We start from the raw sequence: 12533 nt of genomic DNA, 5'->3' as shown, positions 1-12533 counted from the left end.
ATTAGGATTTTCTTTATTATCCTTCTCAGGCAATGTTTAATGGAAGTCCATCACTATAAATACTACCATGCTTTGTATACTATGAGATAAACTTTCATTGGGTGGACGTAGCCATTGTCAAATAAGGTAAAAATATTTTGTCTCTTTCTTACGATCTCGATACGATATTAGTTCTTTGAAAATATGGTACTCAAATTGTCAAATATCTTGTTGTACTTCTTCTAATCGAGTCAAGTTTGAAACCCAGTAGATATATATGATTTTCATATCATTAAACATTAAATTTTACAAGGTGTCTTCAACTAAGATTATAATAGATTTTAAGATATTATAAATTTTAGTGAATTTTGTGGATTTGAATGGATTTCCACAATTTTCACAATAATTTCATTAAAAATTGTGAAAATTCAAAATTTTGTTAATACCATATTTTGAACTTGAAATTCATCTATTAATGAAATTCTTATAAATACTTTAAATCCATCTATTAATGAAATTCATTAAAATCTCAAGGACACCTAAACTTTTAATGATTTCATTTAAATCTCAATTTAGGATACCTAAATTTAGAAGAATTCGAAATATCACCCCTTTTGAGGTCAAATTTTGTTAGCCCATAAATGGATTTCCAATAATTTCGGAAGATTCAATGCACGATATTAACTTTCACGAACCCTAAAAAGAACCATAGAATCTGGTTTTTCAATGGCTCAAAATCCTTAGATAAAAATTAGGAAATTGTCTAACGTTGTTAGAGGACATCCTGATTCCTGCGAGCAAATATTCTACGTACATTCGCGAAAATCTGTATGTATATATTGGTTTCATTAATATCAGTTTATTCTTATCGTTCTGTGGTTACAAGATTCTATCAGTTTCTTGTCTATTTCATAGTCCTCTTCGAAATCTTGCTTTCAGGGAGGAAAAAATGGCTTTTCATGAACCACAGAACGATGAGAGAACCGCAGAGCAAAAGGCAATTGATGATTGGCTTCCGATCACTTCTTCTCGGAATGCCAAATGGTGGTATTCGACTTTTCACAACGTCACCGCCATGGTCGGCGCCGGTGTCCTCAGTCTCCCGTACGCCATGTCGGAACTTGGATGGTACGTCATCTCTTCGTCTCCCATGCATTAGAACTTCATATATTGGATTTCCTTTCTTTTTTTTCTTTTTTTTTTTAATCTTTTTACCGAATCTTACAAAAAAATGTGTATTAGGATTCACGATATTGAATTCGATAAAGTTTTTCGCTTACTCACAATTTACCACAACCCTACGAGTCTTTCTTGGAGTAAGCATCTGGAGGTTCGATCATGATATCTTGAGAACCGGGTCGAACCAATCAGTACTTGGAATTTGGTTGGTCACATTGGTTCTAAAGGGGAAAAATGAACCGAAATCGACCAGAGCCAAACTGTCTATTTTATGCTTTAAAAATAAAATTTTAATATAAAATAAAACTGTCTATTCTATTCTCAATGCAGATGAATTTATATAAATTACGATTTAGTTAAGATGTTATAAAAATATATTTTTGGACCTATTTAAAAAATTGGTTTTATAGCTATAATCAACCGATATTCGTATCAGAACCTGACTTTTACGTGAATCGGACTGAACTGACTGGTTTGGTTCAGTTCTAATTTGGGTCGGGGTGGGTTCGGGTAAAAATGTTCGCCCTTTCGTGGAACTAAACAATCTTTCGTCTCACTGCATTAGAAAATTTTCATTCAATTACCGAACTTGAATGCTGTTTTTGATGTAGTAATGAACTGGACAAAATCTCGAATAAGAATTCACATAGCTGATTCCAAATTTATTAAAAATTTCTCGAACTAAAGAATTTCTATCCCTTTGATTTGCAGGGGACCTGGAATTACAATTATGATCCTTTCTTGGCTCATCACCTTCTACACATTATGGCAAATGGTCGAAATGCACGAAATGGTTCCTGGTAAGAGGTTCGACAGGTACCACGAACTAGGCCAACACGCCTTTGGTGAAAAGCTCGGCCTTTGGATCGTTGTACCTCAACAGGTTGTCGTTGAAGTCAGTACTTGCATCGTTTACATGGTTACCGGAGGAAAATCTCTGAAAAAATTCCATGATACAGTCTGTCCAAGTTGCAAGGATATCTCACTCACCCTTTTCATCTTGATCTTTGCTTCCGTTCACTTTGTGATATCCCATCTGCCTAATTTCAACTCGATTTCGGTCATTTCCTTTTCTGCAGCTGTGATGTCTCTAACGTAAGAATCATCGACTACAACCTAGTATTCTTCTTTATGATGATGTTTTATGTTGGGATTCTATTTGTTCTCTATAGCATCATTCCCGAAAGTGACATTCCCTGAACTCGAGCACTCACCACTCTGTATAATGGCATCCTCATACCACACACTTGAGAACTCATTATACGAGTGGTGACTTTTCAAGTCCAACATACATTACTTTGGAGAATGATATTACCAAAGGCCTAAAGGGTGGTGGTTTTGACATAACGCTATTTGTTGTGGATGGCATCATCCTCAGAAAGTGCGTCCACAAGACTCGAACCATCACCACTCCGTATAATGAGTTTCCGAGTGCATCCTCATACCACACTGGAGAACTCATTGTACGAGTGGTGACTTTTCAAGTCCCAAGAACAAGACTCTGGAGAACAATAGTACCCAAGGCCTAAAGGGTGGTTGTTTTGACATAAATTTTACTAAGTTTTCCCTGTCAATCGCAGTTATTCGGTTATTGCTTGGGCAACTTCACTCGCTAAGGGAGCTCAGGCAAACGTGAGCTATGGCCCACGATCCTCGACTACAACCGGGAATGTATTCAACTTCTTCAATGCATTGGGTGATGTGGCTTTTGCCTATGCTGGACACAATGTGGTGTTAGAAATTCAGGCAACAATTCCCTCAACTCCTGAGAAACCTTCAAAAGGGCCCATGTGGAAAGGAGTAATATTTGCATATATAATTGTTGCCATTTGTTATTTCCCAGTTGCATTCATTGGATATCACACTTTTGGGAATGCAGTAGATGACAATATTCTTCTTTCACTTGAAAAACCCAATTGGCTTATTGCATTGGCAAATATGTTTGTTGTTATTCATGTCATTGGAAGCTATCAGGTGATTTTTTATTTTTGAAAATTTCTTGTTCCGTTTTATTCGCAGAGTTATATTTTTCTGTTTTTATTCATCTTTATTTTTTCAAAACTCAGATATATGCCATGCCGGTGTTTGACATGATAGAGACTTGTCTTGTAAAGAAATATAAGTTTAAGCCTTCAACCAAGCTTCGGTTCACTACTCGTACCTTATATGTTGGTAAGAACGTCGTCTCTAGTCATAGGGATAGATTGAATATAGGTGTCTGTATAGAGAAAAAGGATTTATGGATTCATGCTTATTTTCCACTGCAGGAATTACAATGTTCATTGGCATGACATTCCCATTTTTTGGCGGTCTACTTGGATTCTTTGGTGGTTTTGCTTTGGCTCCAACAACATACTATGTGAGTGCTTTACTTCATTTTTCTTTTTCGTGTTTTTCTTAACTATCCCGGATTTTTTTATGGGACGGGCTATCACATAGCTCGACTGTCGAACCCTTTTGACACCTCTACTTTTCTTGTTCATATACAGCTACCCTGCATCATGTGGCTCATCATCAAAAAACCCAAAAGATTCAGCCTATCTTGGTGTATGAATTGGGTATGTTACATCAAATTATTATACGTTATTCCTTTTTTTCTTCCTTTAAGACTGGCAATAATTATTTTGAATTCTCGAATTTCAGACCTTCATCGTCTTAGGGGTTCTGTTGATGATTCTGGCACCCATTGGTGGATTGAGGAACATAATTTTGTCTGCAAGCAACTACAAATTCTACCAATGAGGTTTTATATCCGAAGATATAGGCTCGATTTCTCAGCATTTAAACGCGATCTTGTCATTTGTTCGATCTATTGTTACGCGTTCGACCATGTCAGTGACAACATAAATAAATCACACCAATGATTTCGTAGCTTCTGCAAGTTTTCTACAAACATGCAATGGATAGAAGTCTTGATGTCTTTTTAATAAGGTAGTGTTAGTAGTGTCGAGGTATTCAGTTTACATATTAATTAGATCATTTGTTTAGAATGTTGCAAATGTTCTTTTTCTTCATTACATCTTTAATTATTGCACTTTTGGTCAACTTTTTCCACGTATTTTCTATTAAAAGAATGTGTCGTCCTATGACATGAATGTAAACTAACAATTAATTGAACGATCAGTAGCTGATCTAAGAAGATGATCGACTGCACTTGAATTTGAACTGAAACACGATCCAGACTCTTACATGAGACAATAATGAAGGCAGGCTTGTCGGAAGAATAAGCATTGGCTACGTCCCCAAAAACAAAATTAAACTAATAAACAAAATTATTTTGGTTCAACCATGTCTTTTCTTTATTTGAACTGGATATTCGAAACTATGAGTTTACACAGAACGTCTTCTTTTCTTTGTCGTTTGTTACGTTGTCCGATGTAGCAAACCATTCAATTTGGTTATGAAAAAGACCATTTTCCATGTGCCCTCACCGTCCTTGACTTAGTCCAGTTTCGTTCAAAATCAACAATTATTTTTACACACATTTCATGAGATCCACAACTTTTATCAATTTCTTAACCAATCATTCCAATAACTTTTATCAAAATTTGCTAAAAATCTGGATTTTTAACAAACACAGAAGGACATAACTGAGTTAATTTTATCTGCAAAGACTGAACTTCCAGCGATTTCTCAAGCATGTCACAAACCCAAACTAATTTGTAATACCACTCTATTTGCTAATAACATTTAGTTAGAGTTGAATGCGAAAACCAATAGTTGAAAAGTACCCAGATTCAAGATACCATATGTCATGACCGTAAAAGTATCCATTGCAGCAGGAAAGAGAATTCTATAGACCTCACTTAACAAAAGCTTAATGTTAGAATAAATCATTTCAAAACTCACCTTAGGACTACATTATTTCAAGTCAAGAACTGCGTACAAATAAGAGGACGTGGAGGGGCGTCAAGTTTGGTTTTTACATCACCATACCTCCATCAATGGTAAATACCTGCATGCAATGACGAACCGTTAACAAGGGAAGGAAAAATTCCGAGCCATTTAGAACAAGTTAACAAGGGTGAGGAGAGTGAGAGTGCGAGCGAGTGCAAAGTTGTTAGTTAAAAGTCGAATATTAGGGTGTGTTTCGTAGATTGGAAGATGGATGGAAAGAAAGAGACATGGAAAATACCAATTTTTATCCTTTTACAGGCTGAAAGCTAATTTATCTCGTATTTGGTGTGATGGATGGAAAATAGACTACAAAATATTGTTTAGATCTTCTTTCTCCAACATTTTAACAATGGGAAACTAATTTTCCTTCTTCATTTGCCTTCCTACCAAAATTTCTCCTCCTACTGAACACAGCATTTGGCTAAATTAACTTGTGGATATTATAGCTTCTTTTGATAATGCTAAGCACATCATGACAGAAAGGAGCTCAAGAGACTGGAATGTTTCAAAAACCTGTCCAGTGATGTAACTGGCGGCAGGATTAAGGGCCAAGAATTCCACGAGTCCAGCAACTTCTTCAGGTTGGCCATACCTTCCTGTCAAGAATAACAGTATAATCAGTATAACAGTCAAATATCAATACATAATATACAATCTACTACGAGCCAGCTAAAATAGCCAAGTAGATTATATCGTAACGTAACTTATATGTGGAAATTAGTTGCAGTGCCAACTGACAACCATTCAGATAATTTGACTAATCACTTCGGATACTATAAAGTTGAATGCAATTTTGTGGATGTCACGTGATGAAAAGGGAAGCCAAATGGATAGATTAAGTCATGTATGATCAAATAGTTAAATAACTCACCCAATGGAATAGTCTCCAAAATCTTTTTCTCAATGTCTTCCCCAAGCTTAGCAGTCATATCTGATGCAATGAACCCAGGAGCAACAGCATTTACCTGTCAATTGAAGCCTCACTTAACTTTTAACTTCCACAAACTAAAATATTTGTAGATCAACTTTTGAAACTCTCACATTAATATTCCTGCTTGAATATTCCTTGGCAACTGATTTTGTAAAGCCAATTACACCAGCTTTTGCTGCACTGTAATTGGCTTGGCCCACATTCCCAACAAGGCCGACAACTGATGCTATATTGATAATCCTTCCCTGCAAAATCAGTTGACATTTACATTAGTCTTGAGACCAAGAAAATAAAACAAACTTATCCAGATTTTAGGTCTACATATAAATTCTAAACCTGAGTCCTGAGAATTCAGCATTCATAATTATTTAAGATGCTTGAATGTAGAGTAGTTGAACTTTGTAATTCAAGAAAGAGGAAAATTTGGTAATCCCCATTCACCAACCTTCAAAAACGAGGTCATGGGTCCTCAACCTATGAAACTCTGTGAAGAAGGGGTGGGGGTGGGGAATCTGCCAAACAAAAAAAGAAGAAAAAGAGAGAAAATATAGCCCATATTTGGTGTGGATTAAAATCAGATTTATAGTAGATTTTAATAGAGTTGATTCAAGGCCAGTCTAAGAATTTTAATGTCCTAAGCGACTAATTATCATGAGACCCTATAATTTTGTTTACTACCACTAAAAAACTTATCAAGGACCCTCTCTTAAGATTTAATCAACAACAATGTTTGGTGTACAATGATTTTGACAATATTGTTGACAACATGTCACGTAGCATGTTGTGATTAGACAATTTAAAAAACAAAACAATTCATCTTTTCAACCAACACTTTTTCGCCACAATCAACATTCAACAATGATGTGCAAAAACATAATACAAATAGATTAATTCTTTTATCAATTGTTCAACATTTTTATTCTGTTTTCTTTTGCAAGATTCATAATCAAATTTATAAGCAAAGAACAATAGGACTTGATTGATGAGTTCAAGATTCCCAAATATCACAAAGCGAAGGAATTCAACAATCACCATGCAAGAAATAACCAAACAACATTAAGTGCTTGTTTGTGCCCCATTATTTGTGTGTAATGTACTATAGAATAGTGATTGATGTTGAAATATATGATTAAAAAAGAAAGAAATGTTTTTGATTTACGTGTAATATTATTTTAATGAAGAATGTATAGTTGAAAATGAGTACTGTAAAAAAAATAATGTGGTAAAATGTGGTAGAAAGGAAGACAAACAAAGCCTAAGACTAGAAAGTAAGATTTAGAAGAGTTCATAAAATTTTAAAAAATTCCAATTATCTTCAGCAATATACTAATCTAACCAAGAGTTCTTAACCAAGTGCATAATTGATGCTTTCAATCCCAATTCCACAATTCCCGCGGAGGCAAAGAATGAAAGAAACCCTACTTTTGTTACCAAATTACGTAGGCAACTTAGAAACTAGAAACGGTAAATTCTAAAAAATAAATAAATAAAAATAAAAATAACTTGAAAGGAATTTCTCTCAATGGCCAAAAAATCTACAAGACAATCCTAAACTTGAAAAAATTACAATATCTTAAACTAATTTCTCATGTTTAAAGCACACATCCTTCATCAACTTTAGGGCTTTCGTGTGGTTTCCTTAGCGCAGAACAGTGAGTGCTCTCTTGCACTATAGCTTAGTTGCATTATTGTCTATGATAGCAGATGTTGCCCGTTGGAGACTCCGCCGATGGCTTGGATCGAATCAGACTCAAATACCCTAGTAGGAAGTCGAATCGTTGGACAGTTGGAAGGAGAATTCAAGAATAATTTCAAGAATTTTCTTTGAGGCCACTTGTTATGCAACTGATGTTATGTGAAATCAATTATATCTATTCAGTCCTTTTTTTAGCCAATCTTAAGTTTGAAGTCCTAGGCCCAAGTCAAAATTCTAAGGCCCAAGGCCTTTGCCTTGGTCACTTGGCCTCAGGGCCGGCCCTGAGTTGATGAAACTTGTGGTTGAAAAATTGTGAATCCCATGAAATGTATGGTTAAAATTAATTGTTGACTCTAACTCGAATTAAAATCTTAATTGTAATTTCCACCTAATAGGGGCATAATCTCTTCTTCGTCACCAACCCACTCCACTACCACCACCGACCAGCAAATTTCCCTACCATCCACGCCGTATTTTTCCCACCACAAGCACTCCCACAGTAGCCATGGAAATCATGCCCCAGGATGCTCAAACCTCTTCACAGTATCAAAAAAAGCATATGTTCTGTTCTACTCATAAATAGAAGACGAAGGTTGTTACGGTGATAATCACCAAAAATTTGGACGATTCTAACCAATGCAGTTATCTGCCCTAAACCACATAATTAGATTTGGACCTTTGTTCTTGGGTAATAAAATTGGCCTCAATTGTTTACCTAAAAAAGGCTGGTTGACTTGAAATCACAAGAAATCAGAAATCCATTGAAATCAAATAAGCAGGGATCCTCCATGGGATATACTTGTAGCCATATGCAGGCATTTAGCATATTAGGAGTTTTTCCCAGGAAGATATGAGGAACACTATCTGTTGCCTGGCAAAATGGGGTGGCGGCAAAAAAGAGAGGAGGTGGGGGTGTGCATGAAGACTAAATATATTGTTTTCCATTTCTTTTCCTTTTATTATTTATTTAAAGTCAGGGTATAATCATCATTTTAGCATCAAATCTGAATTTCAAACAGTTAAATTGATGGTTTCCGTAATGTGGGGATCTAAATTCACAGAGTTACATAGGTTGGGGACCCATATATACACAACCTCAAATGTTGGGGATTCCAACACTAATTTTCCTAAAGAAGAAGAAGAAGAACTGGAACTGTTTATACTCTCCCCAAAAGAAATACATAATATAAAAAAACTATAAGATGTAAAAAGATGGAGTTTTTGGCCAGTGACCTAAATTAAGACCAAGTTTGGCTAAGCTTAAAAAATAAGCAAAAGTTACTTTTTGTCACTTTATGTTTTCCAATATGTTTGGATAAGGTGCTTATTTTACTTTTAAGTAAACAACGTTTATTATTTTGAAAGTAACTCTTATGTCCCTCTCTGAATAAGTAATGTGCTAACTTCCAATTTTGATCAATAAAAAGATTTTTATTTTAAAAATTATAGTCAACAGTTTAAGCTTAAACGTGTTCTAACTAGCTCTAGATATAATAGAATACAAGATGGGACTACCTTTTTCTTCTTCATCATTAGTTTGGCAGCTGCCTGCAAAAAATTATGATCTCATATCAAATTATATGAATTTTTTAATTATCCATATCTTCATATAGGTAAGAGTTTGTAAAAACTCGCCTGTGTGCACAAGAACACCCCAGTAAGATTTAGATCAATAACCTCCTGCCACTGAGATGTCTTCATTCTCATCAATAAACCATCCCTTGTAATACCTGAAACCGTTTAAAAGTTTAAAAGACCATGAAGTTGAAAATTAGATATGCCACCATACAAGGTTGGACTTTTGGTACCTGCATTGTTAATCAAAACATCTACAGTTCCCCATGCATCGACTGCCTGCACATGTCCCAATAACATAAGATTAACACAATGACATGAAATGTGATGCAAAAGCTAAAAAATAAGAGATCTATACTGATTGCTTACAGTTTTAATCATTGACTCCACATCTGCTTCTTTCGATACATCCCCACCAAAAGTAAGAGCTTGTCCACCAAATGCCTCAATCTGTATGAAATATATAGTAGACAATTCCCAATCACTTTCTATTTTAAAATAAAATAAAAAATAAAAAACAGCGTCGTTGGTAGTTAAAAACATATTGCTAAATGCTGATAAGCTCTGTGTGACATTTTTACTTTCTTTGTTGCTTTTCCCATTTGGCATCCACCCCCCCCCCCCCCCCCCCTCCCCACAAAAATATACACAGCACCTACTTAACTTGAGCGGGGGTGTTGGACACGAGTGGTATCTAAATGTCAGACTTGAGGACACATCACTTGCAATAGTAGTAGCTAAAATTGTGAGGCTCTAAAGATGTTTTACATGAATAGAAAATTAGAAAATAGTCAAACTAATGCATTTTTAAGAAATAATAGATATCAAATAAAAAAAATAAAAAAGATGAAAGAGTACAGTAGTAGAATAGTATTTTGTATAGGTGTTAGAAAGTCACGTATGTTTCCAAAAGAGTCAAATCACAAGAACAACACCATAATTTAAGTGTTGGAGCAGCATAGAGCAATGAATGCTCTATATATGAAATTTTCAATCAGCAAAGCTCAAGTAAAATAGTAAATGGAAGGAATTGACATATATATCTACAAGTACTTACAGAATTTTGACAAGAATTGTTGCAACTTATAAGCAATGAAGGAAATATAATAGTATACTACTCATTGTTTAAGTCATATCAGTTGCATTACCTCTTTGCAGACATCTTCTGCCTGCTTTGATGACCTTGCATAATTCACCAGAACCTGCAATAGAATCAAAAATCACCTTTTGCAAAAGGAAAGGTAAAGTGGAAGTCAATCCATACTCTTGTAAATGGTGTTTATATAAGTTCACTATTTTATTAAACTAAAGGGTTACAATAAATCAAAGGAGTCTTCAGTGACTGTAATAATGGACAAAACCCCAAAAAGCTTCAACAATACCATCTCTAATTCATTTTACAACTAGATATAGAACATAAGAACATAGATTAATATTGTTAGTACTCATCTTATCTTTAGGGACTGCACTACTATACGAGCAACAGGTGCCACTCAACTCAAATGCTAAAAAACTATTATGCACACAACTGCAATATTTAAGGCCTACTAGTGTGTATCCTAAATGGAACCCTTGATTGCTGATAAGATTCAGAATAGACCTTACAACCAGCCTTTCCCAGAGCCAAAGCAATTGCTTTGCCAATTCCTCGGGAGGCCCCTGTGATAATAACTATAGGAGCCTCTGCTTTTTGCACTGCTTCAGCACTTTGTTGTTCAATGGTGGCAACCTGTGCTCTTACTCCTGGCCATACCAATAAATTAAAAAGAAGCAATACCAAAAGGCAGATGAGCCACAATAAAATCAAATTGTGTCGTATCAAACTAATCAAAGTTCTTTAAATCTATGACTTGAAGTAATTTCTAGTAGTATTTCAAGGCATATTAGTTTAGAAAAAGAAAATTGGGTATGTTATACGCACAGATATGATTCCTTTAAATACACATTGAAAATTTAAGCCATGGGATACGAGAATAAGAATGTAAGGGATATTCATACAGATAAAGTATGAATGAGAACAAAAGGTTCAGGGTCAGAAAGACATCTTATGTAGGAGTTACTTCTAGATGCGTTAATATATAATTTAAATCACAAGAATCATAATATTTGTAACATGATCAAGAATTTTATGGATATGGAACCCATTTGCAACACATTTTGACAAAATCTAGAGTGTGATTTGTAACTTTATGATATTTTTTCTTCAACGATTTTCAACATTATGAAGAAGCATGAGATGCCACCATTATGAAGAAGCATGAGATGCTTTAGGTCAGATTTAAGTATTTAGGAAAAAGAACAGTGTAAAAAAGCTCCGTTGGATTAAAGTGGTTTATTATCACGTGTAAACATCTAAAATGCATATAAATAATGAACAAAGAGAAAGAATTTAAATACGTGAGAATATTTAAATCCCAAGAATACTGATGAAAAGCTAAACGTAACCAAATGAAGTATTATTCATCGAGAATAATCAATTGTGCAAGCTCCACAATACATAACGATGAGAATAATGCAAGTATTTACTAGCTAATCAAAGCGAAAATTTTACTAAAATAAACTGGCTTTTAGGGATTTAACATAAAGCATATCAAGACTTAATTTTTTTATTTAAAATTTTCCACCAGCATTAGATTTTAGATACTAATTAATTAATTGGAATAAACCCCAATCTATACAGCAGAAATGATTGACCTTCCAATTACAGGCACTTCTATACATCTTAAATACCTGAGGAAGAGAGAGAGGTAAGGGGTCTGCATTGCATGTTAAAGGAGCGTGAAAGTTGAAACTGAGACGAGAATTGCCGGAGATGAGCCATCTTCCGGCACGTTTTATCGGAAACTGCGGCGGAATTGAAGGCGGCGGCGGCCGATCCGGCGATTGAGGAAGCCATATTGAGTCCCAAGCGTATCGAAAATAGAAGTAAACGAGAGGAAACGAGAGTCGCCACAGGGAAGATACAGAGAAAATGTTCGCAAAAATTGAACTGTAATGACTAAAAACTTTGCTTTGGAATTTCCGGAGGCTCACTATGAGCGTTGGCGATGAGAACGAAGTCTTTTCTTAGTGTGGACTAAACTATCGAATTGTGTTACTTTAGTCCTCAAATATTTTTTAAGCATAGACAGTCACAAAATTTGTTTAAATTGTTATTTTTGAGTCACTCTTGACGTGTTCATGTCTCATGGCGCTCTTTTTATGAGGAAATGGTTTGGTGAGGTGGCAGAAATACAATCACAGATTCACAACATATTGGCTTATGCAACAGCAAAG

The 12533-nt window shown here is 35.1% G+C and overlaps 2 protein-coding genes across 4 annotated transcripts; one reads left to right on the top strand and one right to left on the bottom strand.

The window, feature by feature from the left end:
• LOC111406288 (lysine histidine transporter-like 2) lies at positions 1-4204 on the top strand. Of its 3 annotated transcripts, none has more exons than XM_023035636.1 (8): positions 1-126; positions 919-1107; positions 1870-2253; positions 2739-3132; positions 3225-3330; positions 3426-3517; positions 3648-3716; positions 3802-4204. In XM_023035636.1, exons 2-8 carry the CDS (start codon positions 929-931, stop codon positions 3898-3900), a joined length of 1323 nt encoding a protein of 440 aa, XP_022891404.1. In that variant the 5' UTR covers positions 1-126; positions 919-928; the 3' UTR covers positions 3901-4204. The 3 variants fall into 3 exon arrangements, with proteins under 3 accessions (XP_022891404.1, XP_022891405.1, XP_022891406.1); XM_023035637.1 differs by lacking the exon at positions 1-126 and adding an exon at positions 558-807; XM_023035638.1 differs by lacking the exon at positions 1-126 and adding an exon at positions 558-807 and having other exon boundaries at positions 895-1107.
• A 630-nt stretch (positions 4205-4834) lies between these two features.
• LOC111406287 (3-oxoacyl-[acyl-carrier-protein] reductase 4-like) lies at positions 4835-12307 on the bottom strand. The gene is made up of 11 exons (XM_023035635.1): positions 11988-12307; positions 10858-11000; positions 10406-10459; positions 9627-9707; positions 9491-9536; positions 9318-9412; positions 9198-9230; positions 6097-6231; positions 5927-6020; positions 5569-5651; positions 4835-5113 (listed from the first exon to the last, which is right to left on the bottom strand). Exons 1-11 carry the CDS (start codon positions 12151-12153, stop codon positions 5081-5083), a joined length of 963 nt encoding a protein of 320 aa, XP_022891403.1. The 5' UTR covers positions 12154-12307; the 3' UTR covers positions 4835-5080.
• Positions 12308-12533: the final 226 nt, after the last annotated feature.

Source organism: Olea europaea, chromosome 12 (assembly GCF_002742605.1).
Source record: "Olea europaea var. sylvestris chromosome 12, O_europaea_v1, whole genome shotgun sequence".
Lineage (NCBI taxonomy): Eukaryota > Viridiplantae > Streptophyta > Magnoliopsida > Lamiales > Oleaceae > Olea > Olea europaea.
Note: the sequence above shows the minus strand (reverse complement) of the source record. Positions and strands in the feature narration are given on the sequence as shown.

Excerpts from the sequence above, each read along its gene's own strand:
- LOC111406288 (XM_023035636.1), top strand. The coding sequence starts at position 929 with ATGGCTTTTCATGAACCACAGAACGATGAGAGAACCGCAGAGCAAAAG. Across the intron at positions 3,331-3,425 it reads TACTCGTACCTTATATGTTG|GAATTACAATGTTCATTGGC; the intron begins GTAAGAACGTCG and ends TTTCCACTGCAG. Across the intron at positions 3,518-3,647 it reads TGGCTCCAACAACATACTAT|CTACCCTGCATCATGTGGCT; the intron begins GTGAGTGCTTTA and ends GTTCATATACAG.
- LOC111406287 (XM_023035635.1), bottom strand. The coding sequence starts at position 12,153 with ATGGCTTCCTCAATCGCCGGATCGGCCGCCGCCGCCTTCAATTCCGCC. Across the intron at positions 9,231-9,317 it reads GGGTGTTCTTGTGCACACAG|GCAGCTGCCAAACTAATGAT; the intron begins GCGAGTTTTTAC and ends AATTTTTTGCAG. Across the intron at positions 6,232-9,197 it reads TAATGATGAAGAAGAAAAAG|GGAAGGATTATCAATATAGC; the intron begins GTAGTCCCATCT and ends CTGATTTTGCAG.